This window comes from Oryctolagus cuniculus, chromosome 13, assembly GCF_964237555.1.
Source record: "Oryctolagus cuniculus chromosome 13, mOryCun1.1, whole genome shotgun sequence".
Classification (NCBI taxonomy): Eukaryota; Metazoa; Chordata; class Mammalia; order Lagomorpha; family Leporidae; genus Oryctolagus; species Oryctolagus cuniculus.
Window position 1 is genome coordinate 103,639,092 of NC_091444.1, and position 25,782 is coordinate 103,664,873.

Genomic DNA, 25,782 nt, shown 5'->3' on the forward strand with positions numbered 1-25,782 from the left:
GCTGCTCATTTTGCCATAGACTGGCAACAGCTTTGTCCTGCCCGGCTCCAGAGCCCAGGGTGTAGGTGATCTTTCAGGGTCCTTCCAGGTCTTAAGGAACAAGGGAAGATGAGCTTGGCAGATGAGGGAGGCGATTTTTTTTTTTTTAAAGATTGAGTCCGACTGAAGGAGAAACGCATATGTGTGACAATATCCCCTGGGAGCTACACCGTGGAGGAGACTGGCAAAGCAGGACTCTCTCTCTCAGACACTCTGAGCTCCGTGGCGAGAAAAGGGCTTTGTCTTCAGACACTTGGTTGGCAATTTCTCCAGCCCACGAGAGTCAGAAATAAGCTTCCGCAGGCCGAGATACGTCCACACTTACACATTTATTTGGATTAAGAGAGACAACACAGATAAAATACTTGGATCATACACAAGTTGATATTTGGTAAGAACAGGTTGCCACATGTGTGTACATTTTATTTTTAGTTGTTTTGCTGTCTTTAGTCATGGAGCGGGGTGGGGGCGATGCCGATGTCATTGAGGGACACCGGGTGGGAACGGTATTTTGGCACAGGTGAGTAACAATGCACAGTGTTTGCATTGTGCGATGGAAAACAGCAGGGCACGTGCCAGGTGAGGTTCGGCCTGGGTTCCCCAGCGCCTCGCCCACCCCGCTAGGATATTTACACCATGCTTTCCCGGTCTGGGTCTGTGTTTGCGGGAACAGTACCTCCAACGGTACTCGCGGGGTCGTCACGGCGAGGCAGGCCGTTTGTGACACTCCCCTTGCCCTTTGTGAAGTCACGGAGATCCTCAAAAGAGGTTTCTTGGGAGGGGGCTTAGCTGAGGGCACCTTCTCTGTTAGAGCTGATGTTGGGGGTGGGGGGTGTTGAGGGGAGAGGGAGGGATGGACAGGGGTAAATGCAGTTCTCACGAGATCAAAGTTCAACACAGCTACCACACGGCAAAGGACGGACTGGTAATAGGTTGCACAAGCTTTTACAGCAACACATGTTGATTCGCAACACCGTACAGTTCAGCGCTAAAGTGCACAACCGCGGTTGGAGGCGACAGCTCAGTACTGTCGGCCTCATCGAGGCAACACAGTCACACGCACGAGTGAGGACGCGAAGTCCACACCATCTGCACATCTCAGATGAGGACATACCACACCTTTTATTTTTCAAGTATTTTAAATAATAAACACAATATTGCTGTATAAATGAAAATGGCCACGTCTATTCTGATTAAAGCTAAAACCAAACATTTCTGTGATTTGTAAGGAATAGTCCCCCATGAAGGGCTTTGGCACTGGGAATCTGGACGAATAACAATCTTCTCCCCTTCCTTCCGTCCTTGCCTCCTACCGCTCCTTCCCTGGCCTTTCATTTGCCTCCTTCCCTGGGCTATGGTTGGCGGGGGTTCCCCTGCATAGGCATGAGCAAGGCACCCGGAAAATTCAAGAAGGTTCTAGAAGGGCAGGAAGTTAATAATTATTTTACTAGAATTTCATAAGGAGCACAAATTTCCTTTTTAAATTATGTCACCTCATCAAACTAAAAAAGCAACAGCTGCTGCTGTAGGCGCTGACCACCAAGAGGTAAGCACCCTTAAGTCCAGAGGGGTCGGTTCCCCAGGACTCTGGGCTCCACTGTCTTTGCCAAGCAAGACGGTGGCTTTGATATATTAGAGGCTCTGCCTCTGAGATGGGACCTTGGGCCCGAGGCTCAAGACAGATGGGCATACTGTGTGCTTGTTCCAGTAAGGAGAGGTCGGCCTGGAACGGGAGGCCAAAGCACAGTTACAGAGTTTTCTTCGAGTCTTCAAAAGGAATCCGTTTGCTTTTGACACTGAAAGGGCCCAGAGCCAGGCTCTGGTCAAGAACCAGTGGTGTCTGTACATAACCTGCGAGAAACGCAGGAGGGGCAAGTTTATGAAGAGCAGATGGTTGCACGCTGTGGTCACACTCCGGGCATCTCTCTCTGCTGACGGACAGTGCCCTCTCCTCCCTGGCACATCTGCAGGCTAACTGCTGAACGACCCATCCACAGTCAGCAAGTCCTCACTTCTCCTAACAGCACTGGGGATCTGACAACCTGGGGGCGCCATGAGTGCCTCTGGAAGCCTCCCCCAGCTCATGTCTCCCCATCAGGTTCGCATCAGGTTTGCAGGGGAAGCAGGATGTGTAACAAGTATTACTTTGAATTTGAATTCTAGGGATCTTATGTCTGCATAGTACCATTCATCTGGATCTTGTTGGGAGAAAAGATTGGCTCGTCTCGCCCACAGAGTGGTCTGTTCAGGGTGGAGTGAGAGGCAATCTTAGGAAGAGAGCCTCCTTTTTTTATTTGACTGAACTTTCCGAAGAACGTGCAGTATTCCTTTGTGTTTGTTTTGAAACACCAATTTGAGATGCGAGAAGCTTCTAACATGGACTGAAAAAAGGGATCATTCCTTTGAAGAATTTCGTGGGCCTATGTTTCAAAATAACTTCGCTAAGGGTCTAATGGAACCTTCCATGAAAAGAAAGAGAAAAAGCAATCTGGCTTAAGTTTTGTATCTGCCCCTGCAGTTTCATAACCCATATAAAATAAAAATCTATATGTTACAAAATAGGATTTCTTTTTAATATATATATTTTCCTTTTGTAAAATTATATGTATTTAAATACATTTGAAGTGTTGCTCTAGGTAAATTAGAAATTTTTTCTCTAATACTATGAAAAAGGCAAGAGTATTTTATTGTCAACATACATTTTATATTTACTTTATCCCTTTCACTCTGCCCCAGGTAATACTTTGATGATTCTGGGGCAGTTTGGCACAATTCAACCCCACTACTCTGCAGTGAAAATAAAGTTTGATTTGCATGCTATATTAAAAGTAAGGGAAGTAGTTCTCACAATTGCCAGCTTCTCCTTACGGGTTACAACACAGCCTTTTGTCACCAAATTGGTAGGGAGGTATTCTAAACTTAAGAAACGACTTTTAAAAGGAGCAATGTTTTCTGGATTTTTCAACTGTACTCTACTTTGACACCACAATATAGAAATAGATTCACTTTGGAACAAACTACAAATACATTGATGCGGTTTGTGACGACTCCATTGTCTACCTAGGGACTCAGAAGAGCTTGGTGAGGCAGCCTGTTATAGGTCTTGCCCGAGGCGTTCTATCTCTTCGATGAGGAAGTCGATGTCTTGATGAGTGGCCGCGGGGTTTGAGATGACCATGCGGAAGAAGTTGACCTTGTCTCCCAGGGGCTGGTAGCTGACCATCGTGGTCCCGTACTCCATCATTCTGGCTTTGATCACCGGGGCCACCTGCGGGAGACCGAAGCAACACCCATGAACTCTCCCCTGTTGTGCTCTCTGCTTACTCAAAGAACCCGAGGCCACCGGTGCTTTTAGTTTTCAAGTAAATGGTCAGAACCATGTGCACGGTTTTCTCTCAGAGGGATTGCATGGGGATCAGAGGACTGGAACGAGCTCCCAAATATGATAAAGAATAACAGACAAGGGCTGGTGCTGTGATGTAGTAGGTTAAGCCTCTGCCTGTGACACTGGAATCTCATATAGGCACCGGTTTGCCTCCAGGCTGCTCCACTTCCAATCCAGCTCCCTGCTAATGTGCCTGGGAAAGCAGCAGAAGATGACCCAAGTGCTTGGACCCCTGCACCCATGTGGGAGACCCAGAAGGAACTCCTGGCTCCGGGCTTTGGATTGGTTTGGCTCGTCATTGCAGCCATTTGGGGAGTGAACCAGCGGATGGAAGACCTCTCTGTCTCTCCCTCTCTCTGTCTGCAGCTCTACCTCTCAAATAAATAAATCTTAAAAAGAAGAAGAAGAAGAAGAAGAAGAAGAAGAAGAAGAAGAAGAAGAAGAAGAAGGAGAAGGAGAAGGAGAAGGAGAAGGAGAAGGAGAAGGAGGAGAAGAAGGAGAAGAAGGAGAAGAAGGAGAAGAAGGAGAAGAAGAACAGAATCTTGGCCATCAGACACTCATCATCTTGTCCTTGACTTTCTAGGGAGTGTTTTTAGACAATGAGAAGAATCTGGCATTGGTCCCAAGGCTAAATGGTTTGGCCATGCAAACAACTATCTGGGATGGTTGTTTTTGGAAATGAAGCCCTTTCAGAGGATTGTGGCCCAGAGCCGAAGCCTCGAGGTGAAGGGTGCATGAAGACAGGCTCACTTCTGGTAACTTTCCTGAGACCCTGAACTCTCCAGTTTCTTCTCACTGACTTTGCACATTGCCTCAGTTTATGAGATATTTTGAAAGATATTCGTAAATAACGATGAAGAATCAGCTGGGGGCAACAAGCTGGCTTGTCCACAGGATGAAAGCCCCAGGCTTTAACCTGCAGGAGTGCATCACAGACTCCACTATGTTTGTATCGGCCTGCTGGCGACAGCCTCAGTAGTTCTCTGTTGCATATGCAGTTAGGTTTAAACACTTTAGCTGAGCACGCAGGCCTTTGTCACCCAGACCTGAGGACTCTCCTTCCACTCCTCACCACAGTGACCCTTCCGCTCCGACGAGACTCATTTCTTAAAGGTGCCTGGGAGGCAGCGCACGCATCCCCCGCCCTTCACACTTGTCATCCCTTCCTCTGGCGCACCTGCGCTCTCTGCTTCAATTCCCTCTTCTTTTCCAGCTCACATCTCACACACACTCAGGACCCCACACCTTCTCTGCAGCCACTCCTGACTTCTCCAGGCCGACAGCATCTTCCTTCTTGCAAGCTGTAAATATGTGGCCCTTACCCGGAGAGTCTGACCATAGGTTACTGTCTATTGTCCTCTTACTGATCAGGAAATACATTCATTCTCTCTCTCTCTCTCTCTCTCTCTCTCTCTCTCTCTCACCCTCTCCCTCTCCCTCTCCCTCTCGATCTCCCAACACACACACCTTAATCTCAAGCTCCTGGGGAGCAGGTGCAATATTCTCTCTACATATTGACCAGCACGGTGCTGGATACATGTTGAGGGCTTTCTGAGTTCTTTTAAAAAATCTTTATTTATTAATTTTCATTTATTTGAAAGGCAGAGAGAGATAGAGAAAGGGACAAACAGATATAGACATGTACACGTGCACACAGAGACAGAGATCTCCTATCTCTCCTATCTCCTATCTCTCCAAATGCCCACACCATCCGGGGTTGGGCCAGGCTGAAGTCCGGAGCTGGGAACTCAATCCGGGTCTTCCATGTAGGTGGCAGGGACCCAAGTACTTGAGCCATCACCGCTGCTTTGCAGGGTGCACAGCAGCAGGAAGCTGGAACTGGGAACAGAGCCAGGACTTGAACCCGGACACTGTGACATGGGATGCAGGTGTCCCGAGTGGCACCTTAACCACTTGCCAAACATCTTCCCCTTGAATTCTTATTGACGGCAGAGTAGTATAGTAATAGCTATCTAGGAAGAGACAAAGATTTCATTGACATCTACCTGCACACAACATCAGCCCACATGTATGGAATAGCTTTAAGTTTCTGTGGCAAATCCATGAGCAGAGTGGGAGATGTTAGGGAACTGTTAGGCTCACTTGAGGAACACGTGGTAAGGAAGTCAGTTCACGGCGGGGAGGACACCTGCCACTACAGCTGGATTCATCTCAAGGAGGACACTTAGACTCAAGTGCTGATACTAGCATGTGACCTTTGGCTTTTAACTCTTTTCTTTTAAGAAGGATGTAAGCCGGCGCCGTGGCTCAATAGGCTAATCCTCCACCTTGCGGCGCCGGCACACCGGGTTCTAGTCCCGGTTGGGGCGCCGGATTCTGTCCCGGTTGCCCCTCTTCCAGGCCAGCTCTCTGCTATGGCCAGGGAGTGCAGTGGAGGATGGCCCAAGTGCTTGGGCCCTGCACCCCATGGGAGACCAGGAAAAGCACCTGGCTCCTGCCATCGGATCAGCGCGGTGCGCCGGCTGCAGCGGCGGCCATTGGAGGGTGAACCAACGGCAAAAGGAAGACCTTTCTCTCTCTGTCTCTCTCTCTGACTGTCTACTCTGCCTGTCAAAAAAAAAAAAAAGGTTTAAAAAAAAAAAAAAGAAGGATGTACATTCCTTTTATTCCAGTACTTTCATATAATAAAGTTAATAAAAACAATAAAATACATTTAAAAAGCCAGCTGACACTGCCAACCCGTATCTTACTTTTAACACTTTTTTTTTTAAAAAATACTTAATTATTTATTTGAAAGTCAGAATTAGAGAGAGAGAGGGAGAGACAGACAGACACACAGAGAGAGAAAGAAATCTTCCATCTGCTGGTTCATTCCCCAAATGGCCACAACAGCCAGGGCTGGAAACCAGGAGCTGGGGGGTTCATCAGGATCTCTCACGTGGGTGCAGGGGCCCAAGCACTTGGGCCATCTGCTGCAGCTTTCCCAGGTGCACTAGCAGGGAGCTGGATAGGAAGTGGAGCAGCTGGGACTAGAATTGGTGCCCAGTGGGATGCTGGCACTGCAGAAGTTTGCTTAGCCTGCTGCGCCACGGCGCCCGCCCTGATTTTAACTTGTTTCAATAGCCCTTGCCTTACACTGAGGCTTTCATCTGAAACGTTCTGGATGTCCCAAACATCCAAGGTTCCCTCAGGCCAGTCATAAAGGCAGAGTCAACAGACTTCACCCTCACTTCATTTACACTCCTGTAAAACTGAATGCAGGGGACGGTCCCAGCATGGAGGTTTTCTGATTCTCGATCAGCCAATTCTTGGCATTCTCCCTGCCCCTTCCTAGTTCTATGGGGAGCAAGGTCAAAAGGAACATCTCTGTTGGCTGATTCTTCTTTTACCCAAAGGAATAAGGATGTAAGCAGAGTGCTGAGCTCACCCCAGGCAATAAATAAATAAAAAAAAAATAGTTGAAATATTGCAAGGCTGAGATTAAGGTGTCCAAGTAGATGTATTAGAATATTCAAGCCTAACAACATGAAATGTATTATTTGTGCTTCAAGACATGGCAGGCAAATCAGTGTTTTCCCAGGACGAGAGATCCCAAAACAGAAAGGGAACACTGACTCCCTAGAGCTGCAGGATTTAAGGAAAAGTCACGTAACTGTTCTTGCATTCTGTTTGTACAATAAAACACGCTTGCTCTTCGGAACTCAGGAAACAATGACAATACTTTGTGTAATTTAGTTTTCACTACAATTCAAACAAAAGCATGGAAGAATGACACTCATCTAGGGGACCTCATCTCCAACTTTTCAGATGAATGCTAATCAAAGGTCAAAAGATTACTGTTCCCAGCCACATCTCAAACAGAGGTGGGCACAAAGTGAGATGAATTCCCTCAGTTCCCGAGGCAAACCGAGGTGGCTGAGATCACAGCTGATCACAGCTGTCTAAATACGAATGTCTTTTGGTGGCATCCAGAAAATGCTGAACTCTGATCAGCTGGAACATGGAACTCTGACTTTAATCCTTAGTCACTAATTGCAAGTGAAGAAGGAAAATAAGATTCTGACAATTCTGATGAATATAGAGTTTTCACTTATTGCTTTTTTTAAAAATAGATTCTTGGTTTTGCTGATTACAGAAAGTCAGCTGTGGGAGAAACTCCATATGTAGTTGAGGAAGTCACTTACAGCCTAATTGATAATTGGTGTTGCCTTAAGAGTTTAAGAAGATGGATTTGTCCCTTCTGATATTCATTTCTAGTCCTTTAGAAAAAAAACCAGGAGATTCTTTCATAATTTGAATCCACATCTATTTCCTCCAAAGAGGGCTAATTATATATATATATATATTTTTTTTTTTCAACAGAGAAGAAGAAGAGGAGGAGGAAGAAGAAGAAGAGGAAGAGGAAGAAAAGAAGGAGAAAGAGAGATTGATCTTCCACCTACTGGTTCACTCCCCAGATGGCCGCAATGGCCAGGACAAACCCAGGAGCCAGGAGCTTCTTCCGGGTCTCCCAGGTGGGTGCAGGGGCCCAAGCACTTAGGCCATCTTCCATTGCTTTCTCTGGCGCATTATTAGCAGGGAGCTGGATGGGAAGAGGAGCAGCCGGGACTCGAACCAGCGCTCACATGGGATGCCGGCACTGCCTGCGGAAGCTTAGCTTTCTGTGCCACAGCACCAGCCCAAAGGCTCATATTTTAAAGCTTTATGAAATCACCTTGCAAGATCTCATGGAAATATAGGTTTCAGTATGTATTGGGAAACTTCTGTTTTTAAATCTTGGAAGCCTGAGAGAGAATTTCTAATCGTGAAGAAGAAGAATTACCATAAATAAGACATTCTGAAATGTTACCATTTCACCAAGTAAATTCCCCATGACACTTAGTAACAGACTGTTACAGTCACCTGCGCTGTGAGGTCACAGCACATCCTCACCGATTTTCTGTTAAGTGCATCCTTGACCTTTTGAACGTCCATGGATCAGTGCCCAGCTGTAAACGCTGATACAAGAGTTGCAGATAATGACCACGAATAAGGAAAATTAAAAGAAGAAGATGATGATGATGAGCTAGAAACGCAAGAAGTGATCCGTGGGTCAGCCCTTTGCTTCTGGTTTGATCAACATCTGCATGGGGTCTACTTGCTGCCCCTCTCCCGTGGCTAAGGGGTTGGTTTGCGGTCATAGCCCCACTGCGCACCCTGCACTCTTCACCTCTTCTGCTTCAGTGACAATGTGCCACCTGCACACTCACAGTCTTGGCTGGGTAACAGGAAATGCCTCAACCAGGTGCTCATCTCCAGCTCCCTGTGAAGATGTGACTGTGTTTGTTTTAGTAATCACCATAGCTCCACGCCGGTGTGCTCTGGGACAAGGTGTCTGGTCCTCTACTTGTTTTCCTAAATGTTGTTTCCCTTCCTTATTCTGGGACACACAGGAGGTGCTTGCTATACACTGAGTGTCTGTGCCCCCACCACCCAGATTCTTTGCTGAAATCCTAACACCCAATGTGATGTCAGCAGGAACTGGGGCCATCGGCAGGTGCAGCTTCATGAATGGGATTAGTGATGCTAGAGAGCACCCATGCCCTCTCTCTGCCACACGAGGATACAGGAGAAACAGGCTGTGTCTAAGCCAGGAAGCAGACCCTCAGCAGACAATGGAGCATGCTCCTACCTTGCTCTCAGATTTCCCAGCCTCCAGAATGGTAAGAAACAAATTTCTCATTGCTTACAAATCAGTAATAGCTTGATTTTGCAGCCCAAACAGGCCAAGATACTACTTTAGCTTAACAAATTGTGTGCTAAAGCCAGGCAAGGGTTGCAAAGAGCTATTGTTGGCCTTGTCTTGTCTGGAGTTCAACTTTGTTCTCCTGTTTTTCACACACTACACAGAAATGTGACTCCACATTTCCCCCCAGTTTGGAGCAAGCATCATGGTGGAGATGCCCTGGATCTGCTCCGTCCAATACCATAGGCACTGGTGTTCAGGTGAGGGTTCCAACTGTAGCAGGGTGATTAAAGAACTGAATTGTTGGTTGAATTTAATTTTAATTATTGAAATTTAAATGTAAATAGCCTCAGATGGTTATTGCTACTCTATGGGCTGCACAGATTATTTATTTCACCTCAGTTCTCGAGAGAGAAAGAGAGAATGAATGAGAATCTTACTGGTTCCTGGACATTATACTTCAAGGCCTTCATACTTAATAAGGAACTTTCCTAAATACTATTGACAAAGATGGATGAAAGTTAGCCTTGATAGTTTATGTGGTTCTCTTTTCATTTTCCAGTTTTAATTGCTGAATTCTATGACTGTAATGAAAATGGAGTCATAGCAGAGAAAGCAATCAGGAGAATTCACTTTTCAGTTCCCAGAGACTTTCAGGTTTGAAAGTGTAACAACTCTTTACTACGATTCCAGTTGTTGGACCCAGGAAATAATCTCCTTCACCGATTAAGTGATGTGCTAAAACCTAAGAGGCATTTGAAGAGTAGCATTTAAATGGGGGGAACCTGAGCACTGAGTGGTACAAGGAACATGAGGAAAAGCCTTTTTGTTCCATATTTCCATCTTGCTGCAGCCCTCAGCCTAGTGATAACGAATCAGACCAACAATGAAATCAGTCTTCTCCCTGAATTCTCTGTCTGGTCAGAGAATTTCTTACAAAGGGGAAAAGTAGTTGAAAACATATAATTTCCGCCTAACTCATTAAAGGAAGTCAGTAAGGTAACTGACACTATAGAGAAGCCACACCATAAACATTCTAGGAAGAAATATGAACTTATTCCTTTCAAATCACAGCAGAACTCCACCCACCTTGAATTGCTTTATCGATAACCTAATCCAATGTGACCCCTACTCCTTCCCTCATACCTCTTGGGCTGGATTTCCTGGAATGAACCAACTTCACTAAAACTTCGAACCTAACCACCACCTCTCCCATCTCAGACACATGCACCCTGGATCCCATTTCTAGAACTTTCCTTCCATGTGTTCTTCTAGGTCAGTGGTTCTCAACTTGAGCTGCACAATGGATCAACCTGGAGAACTTTTCAGAACCATTCCCAGGTCACTCGAGAACAAGCTGGATAAAACGTGGTCACCAGTGTTTTCATAAAGCTTCTGGATGATTCTAAGGTCTAGCCAACATTACAAACCATTACTGTAATTGGGAGACTTGGTTTAAAGACCTCACTCGACTGTGTGTAAGTTTCCTTCCGATGAAGAGTTTGATCCTGAGTTACTTTGGACTAGAAGTTCACGTTGATGAGCTTTTCACAAAGTCCTGTTCTTCATTTTACGGAAGCAAATGATGTGCTCTGAGGTTAGGGAAGTAGCCCAAGCTCCTCCACGGAGGGCGAGAAGCCCAACCAATGCCAGGAAGTGACTTGAGACAGTTTCCTCTTTTACAGTAAATGAAAAACAGAACCCAACCAACCGAGCAAGCCGCTCTCCGCGATTCAAACACACAGCATCATCTCCAGTTTCCCACTCCTACATCACCATGGGAGATGAGCCCTGCGTTTACCTCCCCTTGGTGTGCCTCATAAGACGTATTAATAGTTCTTGGGAACAGGAGAGGATAACCGGTCCTTACTGACACAACAGAACTTAAACCTTAGGCCCTCCAGTTCTGGAGTCAGACTTTCTGGGTGATTTGGAGGAAGTTCGATTTTTTTTCCCACTGTGTCTTCATTTTCCTATCAACAACAGGCTTTCCATGTTTTTGACAGTAATCTTCTCTAACAGTGTCATCTTTTATTTTAAAAGTCAAGGCAATTCCTTATAAATAAGGCTTTGAATAAGTGACAAGTATGGGACAGGTTCTTGTCCATCTTCTTCTTGTTTAATGCCCTGTTGCATAGCAGTGCTTTCCCTCATCAGGTTGCTGTGAGATGTTAAGTGGCCTAAGGCCTAATGAAAGTTGAATCTGGGGAGGGGGCAGGCATAGTGATTAAGGGGTGGGTTTAAGGATTAAAGGTGTAGTTTGGTGTGGTGATTAAGGTGCCTGATTTCCACATTAGAATGCCTAGGTTCAATCCTAGCTCCATTCCTGATCCCAACTTCCTGCTAATGCACACCTTGGGAGGCAGCAGGTGATGGCTCCAGTTGGGTCCCTACCACCCACAAGGGAGACCTGGATGGAGTTCCCTGCTCCTGGCCATCTCTGGTTGCTATACACATTGAGTAGAGAACCAGCTCATGACAGACTTCTCTCTGTGTATCTCCCTGCCTTTCAAATAAACAAAAATTTTAATAAAAATTGGGCTTGGGACACAATACACACCCTGAACAGTGGCTATTGCCAGTTGTCCCTGACCTGTTACTTTCTGGGGGTCACCACAGCCCTACAGACCCCACAGAATAGCCTTGCCCTGGCACCTCCTGGAGGTCAGCAGTAGCTTGGCTCTCTAACCATTCCTGGCATCTGAAGTCTCTGGGGAGCTCATAACTGAGCACTCGTTTTGCTTGGAAGATCAGTCAATGTCAGAGACAATTGTTGATGCTTTGTGAATGCAAAGACAGATTGTCACTCGATTGCTTATTTGAAACCATCACAAACTCCCTCTCTGGACTCAAGAGATAGAGTCGCTGAACATCTGAATATACCAGCGTTGTACACAGTGTCTGCAGGAGCCCAGGAAGGGAGTGGCCCATGCACCATGAACAGATTTCTCCTACATACCTGTGCACTTGGGATGAGGACCACGTGTACCCTAAGGCCCAGTACACACACAGGCCAGAGGGGCTCCGGCCCTTACCTTCGAGAGGCGGCTCATTCTCTCTTCATTGTCATCCAGAACACGCAGACTTGGAGGGACGTACCAGAAGCAGACATTTGTGTGCTGGGGCTACAGAGAGGAAAATGAGGTTTATTTCCACCCGACACGGGCCATTTTGAAAACTCCAAGGACATTTCAGAGCTAGTCATTTGGCAGGTTCAGAACACCCTTCCTACTATTTAAATCAGGAACTGCCTTTGGAGTGCTTCACTACCCCAACATTCTAGAGAGTTCTTATTTTTGAGTTTGAGCTTTATTCCGGCTCAAAGAGCTGCCCCATCGTCTGCTGGTTCTCCTTGGGGATGGTCCCACTTACCTAGTAGCACATTGTTTCCATCCAAAAATATCAGTGCTAAGAGTTGCAACTGACTTACTTGCTGGAGATGATAGAAATCCGAATCCTTACCTTCCCATCAAACACCATCTCATAGCCTTCTCGGTTTTTTATGATGTTGTATAAGTACTCCGCCAGCTCCAAACACTTATCAATATGTGCCTCGAACCCAGCAGTCCCCTGGGGAAGAGAAGAACAGAGCTCACTGGGCAGGCCGAGTGAGGGCAGGTTCCCAGGCGCTGGGACAGGGACAGCCCCTCTGCAGGCTGCCTGTGTCTTGCATTGCTCCGGCACTTGTGCTGTACAAGGAGGTTCTGGGTGCTTCTCCGGCACCTGTTTTCCCTCGAATGCTCTCCCCACAGGTGTGCTTAGGCCCGTTCTTCACTGCTGTCCACAGCATACGCCTGTTCTTTCTGAGCCTCCAGTCCCCAGGCGACTATTTTGATTACTCCAGGGGAAAATCTGCCTCTGCTGTTCCTAGCAGTGATCATGGAAGTCGTTGATAGTAGGAGGGCTCTTCTCCTCCCGCGGGTTGGAAGCATCACCAGGGACCCCCACGATGCCTGCTATGCCCCGGCCCATCTTGGGGACTTTCAATTGCCAGGCCCCACCTTTGTTCACTCAGGTGCCCCCATGATAGGACAATCAGGGTAGGGGCTCGATGACTACCAGTTGACCATGGATGAATGAATGGCAGGAGCACACGCACACACACAGCCTGTCATTCTGCCAAGTTTCTAGAGGTCTCTTCTGGTTATGGAAAAACGACCTCTGGCCATTATCCCAGACAGCTTGCATTTCCAGCTCTGGAAGCCCTAGATCCGGACCTATGAAAAACAGCACAGTGGGCTCGGACTGGAGCTGTTTAGCTGACGTCAGGACACACAGGTAATGGCTTTCCTCCCTGGCTTTCCTCTGATTCCTTCAGCATTTACTGAGAACTATGGGAAGCTCAGAAAGACACCAACTGCTCGTGAAGGCAGCATTTCAAATGGGCCGACCAGCAATGCACGCAATATGGAAACCAGAGGGGACAATGGTAATGGAGAGAAGGTGGGTGGTGGTCCTGTCCACACTGGGTCTCATCCTCTCAATCGAAAGGGTGGCCCAGCATCGCCTGGTGGCTTGTCACGTCTGATACAAGTTTAAGAACAAACTGCCCTGAAGAAGTCTGGTGGGCTCAGAAAGTATTTTCTCTGGAGCTCGCTGCCCCAGCACGTTGGCTGAGAGGCTGATGGCTGCGGACGGTCCTGAGGAAGGGCTTGGGTAGACGCTGAATGTGGGTGCCGGCACCTGTGCCTTGAGCTCCATGAGCAGGTGGGTGCCAAGGACATAGGATTGGTAAGGATTGAGCTGGCAGCTTGCGTCCACTGGGATACCTGGGTCACACTTACCCTAAAGACCTCTGCACAGGTCATGACAAATAACCCCTGGCTCCCTTGCTGCTAACCTGATGGCCACTGCTATCACTTTTGCTCAAGCCTTTTACTCCCCGTCAGAAATCTGGCTCCCTAATCCCCCTCTGTCAATCTAGACTCCAGCAGTCTCGACTGTGCACCAGAGCTCTTGCTTCACGCTCTTCTGTAATACCCTTCTCCCAGAACTGCTGCCTGAAATCCTACTTCTCTATCATGCTGTTCAAAGGTCACCTTGTGACCAGACAGGATGGATTCGCCAGTTCTAATCCCGGCTGCTCCACTTGCTCTTTGCTGTGGCCTGGGAAAGCAGTAGAAGATGGCCCAAGTCCTTGGGCCCCTGCACCCATGTGGGAGACCTGGAAGAAGTTCCTGGCTCCTGGCTTTGGTTCAGCCCAGCTCCGGCCATTGTGGCCATCTGGGGAGTGAACCATTGGATGGAAGACCTCTCTCTGTCTCTACGTCTCTCTGTAACTCTATCTTTCAAATAAATAAAATAAATCTTTAAAAAAAAGAACAAATAACAGATGCATCCACTTATTAACATCTACTTATTAAAATTGATATCTACTCAATATCTACTGATTAAATCCACTTAAAGATTGATATCTACTTATTTAAATGGGTAGTAAACATCTATTAATATCCCAATATAAATATGCACCTGTTATTCACTAATATTCAAATCTACTTAACATTAATATCTATTAAAATCATTATTATAGGGAGAAAGTGAACAATTCAATAACTCACAAAGGATGCTTCATGTCAGTTTCCCTTTAATCATTTTTCCTTTTGTCTCCTTAGGTATTTGCCAATTCCCTTGTTATCCATGTTTTAAAAATATATTTATTTGAGAGACACACAGAGAGAGAAAGAAAGAGCTCCCACCTGCTGGTTCACTTCCAAAATGCTTGCAATACCTGAGGCTGCGCCAGGCTAGAGCTGGGAGCTGGGAATTCAGTCTATATCTCCTACATGATCTCAGGTACCCAACTACTTGAGCTAACTCCTGCTGCCTCTCAGAGCCTGGATTAGCGGAAAGTTGGAGTCAGGAGCCAGAGCAGGGATTCAAACCCACGCAGGCGCTCTGATGTGGGATGCAGGTGTCTTACTGCTAGGCGAAATGCTCACTCCCCGTTATCCACATTTTAAAAACACTACAGGGAAAGCTGCCCGTTTTCATAATCCCACACAGAGAGGTTTACTGTGAAATCTCAGTAGTTACATATTAAGCCGTGCCTGCAGGCCTAAGATAAGTGGATTAATTAGGAAGTTTTTCTCTATTTATTTTTGTCTGCCACCAAGTTCTAACCACTGAGGAAACCTTTCACCTTGGAAAATAACTGTCAAGTCTTAGGATCCTCTAACAGAATGCAGACGAATGAAAGACCTATTCAATAAGAAGAGACAAAGGCAGGCACCCTGCTTTTGCCAACAACAGGCTTATACATCACGCGGCCATTTAGAATGCCTCTTAATATTCCACATCAGGAGGCTCTTTTTTTGCATAAATCTAATCAAGTTATCTTAGACTTAACATGATGGCCATCGCCAGTGAATTTAGCTCCATTAGCTATTAACAGATGAGTCTGAAGAATAGTCACGTGTGCTGGGTTAGCATTTTCCAAGCTTTATCTTGCTAAGAAGGAAATGTGGATGAACTTGAACATGGCATCACCGGAGTTGACCAGGTCAATGCCTGCTCCTCCTCCTCCTCCTCCTTGTTATTCCTCCCCAAAGTCTCCTCCTTCCTGTGGGCAAGCGAAAAGGGCCATCACAGGCGAGCCACCACAGCCAACTCCTCCATGGTTCTTCCCACAAGGAGAAGATGACGATGATGTGCCCTCCTTGGCAGGCACCACCAGTGTGCTCTTGATGGAGGAGAATTACCTCACCTCTGCTGTAGACTTCATGAGCCAACCACTCTAATGATTGCTACCATTGCAGCTTACAAACAAGTGCAGCTTCAGATTGAAAGCCAAATCAGAGATGTTATCATTCAGACATCTCGATGCTGGAAAATTTGCATCAGGAACTAAAAGAACATGTTGGGGGGGCAGACATTTGGTTTAATGGTTAAGATATGGATTAAGACACCTCAGTTCCGTGTCAGAGCACCTGGGTTCAAGTCCTGGCTCTGTTTCCAATTCTAGCTTCCTGCTAATGTGCACCCTGGAAGGCAGTGGCTGACGGCTCAAGTACTTGGGTCCCTGGCTACCCATGTGGGAAAATTGGATTGAGTTCCTGGCTCCCAGATTCTACCTATCGCAGCCCTGGCTTCTGTACACATTTGGGAAGTGGAGCAGCAGATGGAAACACTCTCTCTCTCTCTCTCTCTCTCTCTCTCTCTCTCAGTCTCGCAAGTAAATGTTAAAATACATGCGTTTCCAAGTAACACAGCTGCTATCATTATTTTCCCTCTCTTTTCTTCTCCTTGCCCAGTGCCTGGATCTCAGCTCTTCGGTAACAGGACTCTCTGCCTTCATCCCCGGCTTCACCTGCTCCTCCGATTCCCACCTGGTGTCCTCCCAGTTGTTTCTCTAAGAACCAGCGGGCTATTATACCACAGAGACGGGGCTTCAGATGGGAGAGGAGCAGCAGGAACAGACGAGGCGTTAAAGAAGTGTCTTAGTGTGCATAGCTAGAGAGCACCATCTCAATAAAACACAGAAACACAGGAAACAGAGGCAAAAGAGCGATGCTTGAAGTAAGAGGGCTTATTCGCTTTTAGAAGGTCAGTCTTTCTTCGCTGACTACTTGATATTTATTCTTTAATTTGAGAGATGGTTATGGGGGAGAGAGAGAGAGAACCCATCCACTGGTTCACTCCCCAAATGCTGAGAGCCACGACCTCATGCAGGTCTCCCCTGTGGGTGGCAGGATTGCAACTGCTTGATCCCCTGCTGCCTCCCAGGGTATGCTTTGCAGGAAGCTGGTAACAGGAGTGGAGCTTGGACTTGAACCCAGGCACTCCAAGAACGATGGGAGTGCCCCAACTGGCGGCTTCCCTGCCAGGTCAAATGCCTGCCCCACTACCTGATATTTGCATCTACTAGTTTGTAATTCCCAACAATGAAATAAAGCTTGCCCATTTCAAAACAGATTGGGAATATACTAACAATTTATATATTCATTTTTATTTTTATTTTTTCAAATGCAATAGAGTGAGTCTCATGACTGGTGGAGATCAGGTCATATGTCCTCACCAAGTTCTCAGCTTTCATTTTCAAAACAGCAAGGATGGGCTGGTTCTGTGGCATAATGGGTAAAGCCGCTGCCTGCAGTGCCAGCTTCCCATATGGGCGCCGGTTCGAGTCCTGCCTGCTCCACTTCCGATCCAGCTCTCTGCTATGGCCTGGAAAAGCAGTAGAAGATGGCCCAAGTGCTTGGGCCCCTGCACCCATGTGGGAGACCCGGAAGAGGCTCCTGGCTCCTGGCTTCAGATTGGTGCAGCTTCAGCCATTGCAGCCAATTGGAGAGTGAAAACAGCGGTTGGAAGACCTCTCTCTCTCTCTCTCTCTCTCTGCCTCTCTTTCTCTCTGTGTGTAACTCTTTCAACTAAATAAAGAAATCTTAAAAAAAAAAAAAAAACCAGAAAGAGTGCCCCTGCCCAGCTCAAGGGACAGGAATCCACTGCACACCCTTGCCTCACTACAACTGGCTGACTGATGCTTAGCACCACTTGGAGAAAATTCAGCTGGAGCAAACACTTTGAGGGGACTTTAAAAAGTTTATAAAAAGTGGAATAAGGGGCCGGCATTGTGGCACAGTAGGTTGCTCTACTTCTGATCCAGCTCCCAGCTAATGTGCCTGGCAGGCAGCCGAGGATGGCCCAAGCCGCCCACATTGGAGACTCCAATGGAGTTCCAGGCTCCTTGCTTCAGCCTGGCCCAGCTCTGGCCATCGTGGCCATGTGGGGAGTGAACCAGTGGATGGAAGGTCTCTCTCTCTCCTTCTTTCCCTTTCTCTGTATCTTTGCCTTTCAAATAAATAAACAAATCCAGCAGCCAGGTGCCTATATGGGATTCTGGTACGGCAGGTAGCAGCTCAACTTGCTGAACTACAATGCCAGTGAAATATATAAATCTTTGAAATAAGTGAAATAAAAGTTAATGCGATGCAAATTTTTTAAACTCATGCGTAGTTTTTTGCATAATACACATTTTGCATGAGTGTTTTGAAGAGCCCTTGTACTATAGAGTCTTGAGCGAAGGACATGAAGTTCAGCCACCCCTGGACACCACCTATGGGTTATCGCTGCATTAAGCAAGACCGTCCTTCTATTCCAACTGCCTCTTGTTCCTGGAATGGATTTAAGAAAGATTCCCAAAACGACTTGGAGATTGCATTGTTTGACTCCCAAACCCCCTCCTGTTCCTGTTACCCACTCTCCTCCCATCTGAACTGCTTAAGGCAGCTCAGTTTACCTGGGCCACCTCTACAGACAACAGTAGCTAGATCTGTTGCTGTAGACAAGGCCCCTGCCTCTTCACATAGACCCAAGGAGAGAACCTTTCCCTGGCCCCATCCTGCCAGCCTCCCTCCTGGGGACCGAGTTGTCTGCTTGTTCCTGTAGGAATGAGCCTGCTGCCTCATTTGTAAGCCCCTGAGAAAGCTCAGAGCATTTGCGTGCGGCTCCTCTCAAACCTCCAGGAGCCCAGGGCACACCCGCGTCCCTTTCACTTCTCCCTTTCTCCTTCACCCCAGGCAGGTGTCTCTGGAATATTTTTGCCGCTAGGTTTCTGCAACATGGACAGCTCACCCTGGTCATTGCCTCTCGTAGGAAACACAGGAAACCAGGTGGGAACACTTTCAAGTTAGGAATCTGGTCAAAGTTGAAAATGCCATCTTTCACCTTTCCAACCAGCCCCCATTTGAACCCAAATCTATGACCTTGGAAGGCAACAAGTAGGTCCGGCCAGTACTGTAGATGGTTAGTTATGGAGTTGACCTTCCAGGAGAGGAGGGGTCTGCTACAGTTATATTCTGGGGTAGATTAGAGAACCTGCATAAAAGGAGGTGACCCGTACTTCTGGAGTTTTAAAATAAAAAACTTTATCACTAGAGGTCACTCTTTCAAATGTCCAAGATAACTACCATGGTGAGCTTCTGACTTCCTTTTCTGTTCTCTGAACACAGGTTTTCAGACTGCATTAAGCTACCCAGGTGACCAATCATTGGGTACACCAAGAGTTAGGGGATTAATAAAACCCAGTAGCAGAGCAAGGCATTTGGCCTGGAGGTTAAGAAGCCAATGTATCCTGTAAGAGTGCCTGGGTTTGACATACGGCTCTGGCTCCTGACTCCCAACTTCTTGCTAATGTGGAGGCCAGGACTTGTGTCCTCAAGTACTCGGGTCCCTGTCACCCTTGTGGGAGGCCCAGATGGAGTTTCTGGCTCCTGGCCTTGGGCCTTGCTTAGCCCTGGCTGTTGCAGGCATTTGGGGAGTGACCCAGTGGACAGACACTCTCTCTTTCTCTCTCTGTCAGCCAGTCTGTCCATCTGTCTCTGTCTTTCTGCCTCTCAAGTAAATAAAGCAAAAAAAAATGTTTTAATTTCATTAACTAAAACTTAGTTTGGGTAAGTAGCTTTCACTTTGGGGATCAGTTTTTCAATGCCACCAAATCAAGTTTCTGTTTTTAGTTGCCATGGATCGCATGTTCTGGGATCACCTTTGCCCTCCACATGAGCCATAGTTTGAAAACATCCACGTGGCGCCCACACTGCAAGGCCTTGTCCCCGGTGTCGTAGGACAGGTCGTAGTGTTTGTCCTGCTGAAAGAGGTAGGAAGCGTGCATCTGGTTGCAACTCTGCATCAAACCCTAAAAAAGAGAAAAAAGAAATTTCAGGAAAATCCACTGACTACCCAATCGATTCACATTGTGGTGGGAATTATTAAGAGAAGGAATTAAAAAAAAAGACGTTTGTTTCTTAGAAAAAGAATATGCTAAGACTAAAAAATACGACAAAGGATGAGACAAATATCTGGACAGGACGGCCCAGACGACTGGGATAGGTCAAGCCTACAAGATAAATAGCAGAGGGCTGAGTATTTTCAGAGGTTAATAATAACATAGTTAATGCTTTTAGTTTTCCTTTTTAGAGAAGGCATTTGCATTAACATAAAGAATTCATTCTTTGGGAGAACTTTCTGGTGGTTGGGTTTACTGGGATCAACGTATTTTCCAAACTCATTGTTGTGCACTATTTTCAGTAAACTATTGTTCTATTGCTGTCTATCCCTATCTAGTCCAAGCATTTTCTGGAAGTTTGAGTTCTCTTTGAACATCATAGCTTTTTCATTGCTCTCATTTTTATGTGTCAAAGTCTAAGAAACAGACACTGCAGTACTGAGACGAATTTAAATAGCCAATATTGCAAATGTTACCTTCTTCTCTCTAGAGTGTCGGTACTGCACTTTTGTGCCTGGTTGCCTATGACAGCCGTGGAGTGTTTCACTGTCAGTGACTGTTACTTTGTCCTAATCCAGAACCCCACTATGGAAATGGGTGACAAGGTGATGGAGCTGTCCACAAAGAACAGTGAATGATGCTCTCTGACCCCAACAGCCGTGCCAGTCTCCTCCCTAGAAGCCTTGCCACGTTTCAGTTTGTCACAAGCCACCGAAAGCCTTCTGCTTTTTTGTTATCTGTTACATAAGTGTGAGTTTACAGAAGCTTTGGCATTTAGCTTTTGTTTCTCTTGTGACTCGTGACAAGGGGAGACCAGCATGTGATCACGTAGCTGAAGTTCGAAGCAAGAACACTTTTTACAAATTATCCGAACTAAAATGCAATGCGCTGCAACTGGAATACTAACTCGGTTTGCAAAGACAATGGAACTGGGTTTCAACTCGTAGGTGAGACTTCATATTCATTAGAATCCATTAAGTTATTTTCAAGAATAAGAGAAATTAAATATTATATATGTGTATTAGAGCAGTAGAAACATCCTGCATATGAAAAAGAAAATTCACTTGAAGCCCAATAAGATGTGACAACTGCCGCACAACAGGGGCTCCTATTCTGTTCCCTGGTTATGGAGGCTTTGTACCGTTCCTCCCCCTAAGCAGGAAGCTCACAAACAGATGCCGTGAACTCTGAGGGACAGCACCTCAGGAAGTGTGGAGTGATGGCCGGGTCAGACCAGCTGCAGCTGGGACAGGAGAAGCAACTCAAAGCACTTGAACTCTGAAAAGTTGGACAGCTCCAGTCTCATTACTGTCAAACAGCCAAAAGCGATGGAGTTCCTCATACAGACAGCCGCAGTGAGATACTATCCTGTTTCTGAGCCACTGGAGAGCTACAGATCTGGGGCAGGGGTTAGGCGCAGTGGTTAATACCTTACACGGAACGCCCACACCCCGTATCAGAGTGCCTGGGTTTGGGGCCCAGATCCACTTGCAGTCCCAGCTCCCTGCTAATGCACACCATGTGGGAGACCCAGATGGAGTTCCAGGCTCCTACTTCAGTCTGCCCAGCCCTGGTTATTGTGGGCATTTGGTGAGTGATCCAGCAGATGGATGATCTCTCTCTGTCTCTGTCTTTCTCTTTCTGTGTCTCTCTGCCTTTCAAATAAAGAAACAAAATAAAAATTATGAAAAAGGAAAGCAAGCCTATCATAGTGCCAAGCTATCTTAAAACATTTGTGTTGCTGTACAGAAAGAGAGTTTCATGCTTAAATAAATTCAGGAAGCTCCATTTTCATAAATTGTTTCTCTTTGGGTATTGTAATTCATATCAGCACATTAAAGGCTCCAATAAGCCCCGAAACAATGAGTTGATTTTTCATCTCTAATCCCATGTGACTCGACCTTTTTAAACTTGAGAACTCTCTTATTACAGAATATTTATCACCATCTTAGAGAATGCTGTAAGACCTGGGACTCCACTTAACAAAGTGCTGTCCAGGCATCATAAACTCTGCATTGGGAAGGGAGGGTAGAGCTCATTTACCTCACCCTCCCCAGTAAGGGAATCCTTTCTCTACGGTTACCAGCAGGTGGTTGTCCAGTCTCTGTTCCATCACTTCTTCCAGGGTGTAAAATATTCTTACTGTGGAACAGCTTGATGTTTTTAGAAAAGAAGTCCTTTTATTGACCTCAAAGCGGACCTGAAAATCCACCATGTGTTCAGACGTGGCCACCAAATCTGTGCACCCAGTGTTACTGACCAACCCTTGGTGCCTCGGGAAAGACACGGATCTCTCAGCCCTCCCCTACTCCTTCCTCCACTGGTTAGACTCAGTTCTTTCAACCCTCCCTCTTACATTTTTATTTATTTATTTTTTTATTTGACAGGTAGAGTTAGACAGTGAGAGAGAGAGACTGAGAGAAAGGTCTTCCTTCCATTGGTTCACCCCACAAATGGCTGCTACGGCGGGCGTGCTGCACCGATCCAAAGCCAGGAGCCAGGTGCTTCCTCCTGGTCTCCCATGGGGTGCAGGGCCCAAGCACTTGGGCCATCCTCCACTGCCCTCCCAGGCCACAGCAGAGAGCTGGACTGGAAGAGGAGCAACCAGGACTAGAACCCAGTGCCCATATGGGATGCCGGCGCTGCAGGCGGGGGATTAACCAAGTGAGCCAGGGCGCCGGTCCCCTCTTACATATTTACCAACTGCTCTCCCACTGTCCAGCTCCAGCTTGATGGGGTGCCGATTTGGCACCAGGCAAAGCACAGCCCTGCAGGTGTGGTGCAGACAGAGGAGAGTGGGAGATGCCCTTTCTCGGACTGGGCTCCACTTCTGTGTTCCAGTCATGCTTTCAGAATGGCATTTTTGCATATATATATATGCAAATATTTATGAAAAAGTATATATTTATATATGGCAGAGAGAGAGAGAGAGAATAAAGAGATGGAGAGACAGAGCTCCTACCCTCTGGTTCACTCCCGAAATACTGTCAATGACTGGGGCCAGGCTAGAGCCAAAATTGGGAGCCAGGAGTCTCAGTCCTCCCACATTGGGGGAAGCAATCCAGTTACCTGAGCCATCACCTCTTCCTCCCAGGGCCCACGTTAGCAGGAGGTGAGAGTCAGGAGTTGGAGCTGGGAATTGAACCCAGGCACTCTGAAGTGGGACACAGGCATCTTAACTGCTTAGCTAAACGCCTGCTGGACGGTATCTGTCTTTTTGTTCACTGTGGCCCCTGCAGAGTACAACCAAAACTCCCACGCCCTTTTCACAAGTCCAGCAAAGCGTCCGTGTGAGAAAGAAGCCTGCTTTGTCCCATCGAGATGTGAGCGCCCTACACTGGGCCTCAGAGCGGGGCCTTGCTGCAATCCTCTTGAAGAGTTTCCCTGTTCGAAAGCAGTGGAAGACGGCCCAAGTACTTGGGTCTCCGCCACCCACGTGGGAGACCCAGATGGAGTTCCAGGCTCCTGGCTTTGACCTGACCCAGTCCTGGCTGTTGTGGCCATCTGGGAAGTGAACTGGCAGATGGAAGATCTCCCAGTCTCTCGCTTTCTTTCCTGTCTCTCGGTGACTCGAACTTTCAAATAAATCAGTAAGTCTTTAAAGACTACAGCTGCGCTGTGTGGAGGTGGTTCACCGTCTCAGTTGATGCTGTCACTGCCTTCCTGATCCTTCTTACCTGAAGCCGTAAAAAGCTGCTGTGTTTCACTCAAAACAGCGATGAGTGTGGAGAGTAGAGCAGGGTGAAGGCACCAGGCCACCAGGCTCGGTCCTGGGTAGCATCTAAGGACCAACCAGTGGGTCCCTGCCATGCAGTCATCGACTCGGCTCCACATCTGCCGAACCGCTGGCACCTGCTCACCTTTCCCTTTTGGTCTGTAAGGATGGACAGGAGCCCCTGGCACCAGCTGGCTGAATTCTAAATGGCAAAAGTCTGTTTTCTCCTTTCAAGTAATATGGCCGCAGTTGTTGCATGAGCTGGAACAGAGGGGATTTTTAACGGACGGGCACCCAGTCTGAAAGGTTGATTTTTCCATGTAGCCATCTCATTGAGGAGGAAAGTCTTGTCTTCCAGGCCACATCAAGATTTTTACTAACGGCTCTGATGGAGACACAGGTGGCCTGCTATTTATATTTGTAGGTGACAAGCAGAGCTATAGAACCATAGAAATTGTATACACAGCACAATTTGACCCAATAATCCCACTTTGAGGAATCTATTTTAAGAAAATAATCAGGAATGGGATCAAAGATAAACATTTAAGGATTTTATCAAGCTACTATGTAAAATATTGGCTAGTGTCTAAATCCGAAGGGTCTATGGTTCATTAAATTATGTGATATAATATTATGAGGTCGTTAAAAAGCATGGTTTGGAACATTATATTCACAACATAATGTTTAGTTGTAAAAAAAGAACAAATGTAAATATGACATAAATGATAGTAATTATTTATATATTTTAAATATATATCCCAGAAAAACTGTGGGGGAAGATGTTATAAAACAGAGTCACATATTATCTCCAAGTGATAAAATTTTGGGTGATTGTAAGTTTATTGATATTTTCTGTCTCGCTCCAATTTTCTAAAATAATTTGGGGTGAGTATTTTGCCTGGTGGTTAAGTCACTGTCTAGAATGTCTGTATCCCACATCCAAGTGCTTGGCTTTGATTCTTGTCTCTGGGTCCTGATTCCAACTTCGTATTAATACAGATCCTTGCAAGCAATGGTGATGGCTCAAGTAGCTGGGTCCATGCCACCCATGTGGGAGACCTAGATGGAGTTCCCAGCTCTCAGCTTTGGCTTGGCCCAGCCCCAGCCATTGGAAACATCTGGAGAGTAAATCAGAATGTAGGATCTTTCTCTCCCCCTCTATCTCTCCAACAAATAATATAAACAATTGCAGACTAACTTTATAATTAGGAAAAAGCAAAAACATTTAAACTTATATTTTTTAGCAGCAATGATGGCTTATTTCATTAATTTATTTATTTACTTGTGAAGAAGAGACAGAGGGGGACAGAGAGAGAGAGAGAAAGAGCAAACTTCCATCTGCTGACCCACTCTCTGAATTCCCACAACAGTTGGGGGTAGGCCAGGCTGAAGTCAGGAGCTGGGACCTCAATCCAGGTCTTCGATGTGAGTGACAGGGACTCAATTACTTGAGCCATCACTGCTTTCTCTCAGGAACCACATTAGCAGGAAGCTGGAGTCAAGAGCTGGAGCCTGGAATTGAACTCAGGCATTCAGATGTGGGACTTGCATCTCCCCGGTTGCCTTTACTGCTTGACCAAAAGCCCACTCCTCAAAAATCAAAATATTTTTAAAGTAAATAAAAATAAATATTCATAAATCCCTTTAATTTGAGGCTTCCTTATTAATTCTAATGAGATAAAGTTTAGTGAGATAATTTTTTAATGATAAACTGATGCTCCTTGCTTGGGTCACAACAAAATCAACACAGGTGCGAGGAGCTGCAACTCTGACCCAGCACCACTAGAGGGAGCTAGAGAGACCTAGGCCACCAGTGAGCCTCTGCAGAGAATGGCTCCCTTTGGTAGAAGTGTGTTGCATACAAGTGGCCATTGCTGATTCTTCTCTTTGCTGGTTAATACACACGAAGGTGCCTTGTGTGATGAGACGGCATTACTTAATGGAACAGCATCTCAGTACGAGTTACATAATTATACACTCACACAGACATACACAGGTCTTCAGGAAAAAGCTCACGGAAAAATACTATGCATGAATTTCAAAAATTTTCTACACCAAAATAGACTTGCTTCTTAATTCCACTTTTCCACAAATTTTTGAAGTATCTGCGTACATATGTGTATATGTAACTGAATCCTAACAGTACCCTTAATCCTATATTATGCGTGTTTTTATGGTAAAAACTACATCTTCTCACATTCCAGAAAAAAAAGTAAAACTGGAATTTACTTTTTTCA

General features: G+C 46.3%; 1 protein-coding gene across 1 annotated transcript in view; it reads right to left on the reverse strand.

Moving 5' to 3' along the window:
* Positions 1-349: 349 nt before the first annotated feature.
* Positions 350-25,782, reverse strand: part of GAD2 (glutamate decarboxylase 2) — an 87,647-nt gene continuing 62,214 nt past the window's right edge. Inside the window, exons 13-16 of the mRNA XM_002717305.5 lie at positions 19,591-19,740; positions 12,573-12,680; positions 12,146-12,235; positions 350-3,307 (exon numbers count right to left, since the gene is read on the reverse strand). Coding sequence (XP_002717351.1) covers positions 3,134-3,307; positions 12,146-12,235; positions 12,573-12,680; positions 19,591-19,740 — 522 coding nt within the window. The 3' untranslated portion in view covers positions 350-3,133. The remainder of the gene's footprint in view (positions 3,308-12,145; positions 12,236-12,572; positions 12,681-19,590; positions 19,741-25,782) is intronic.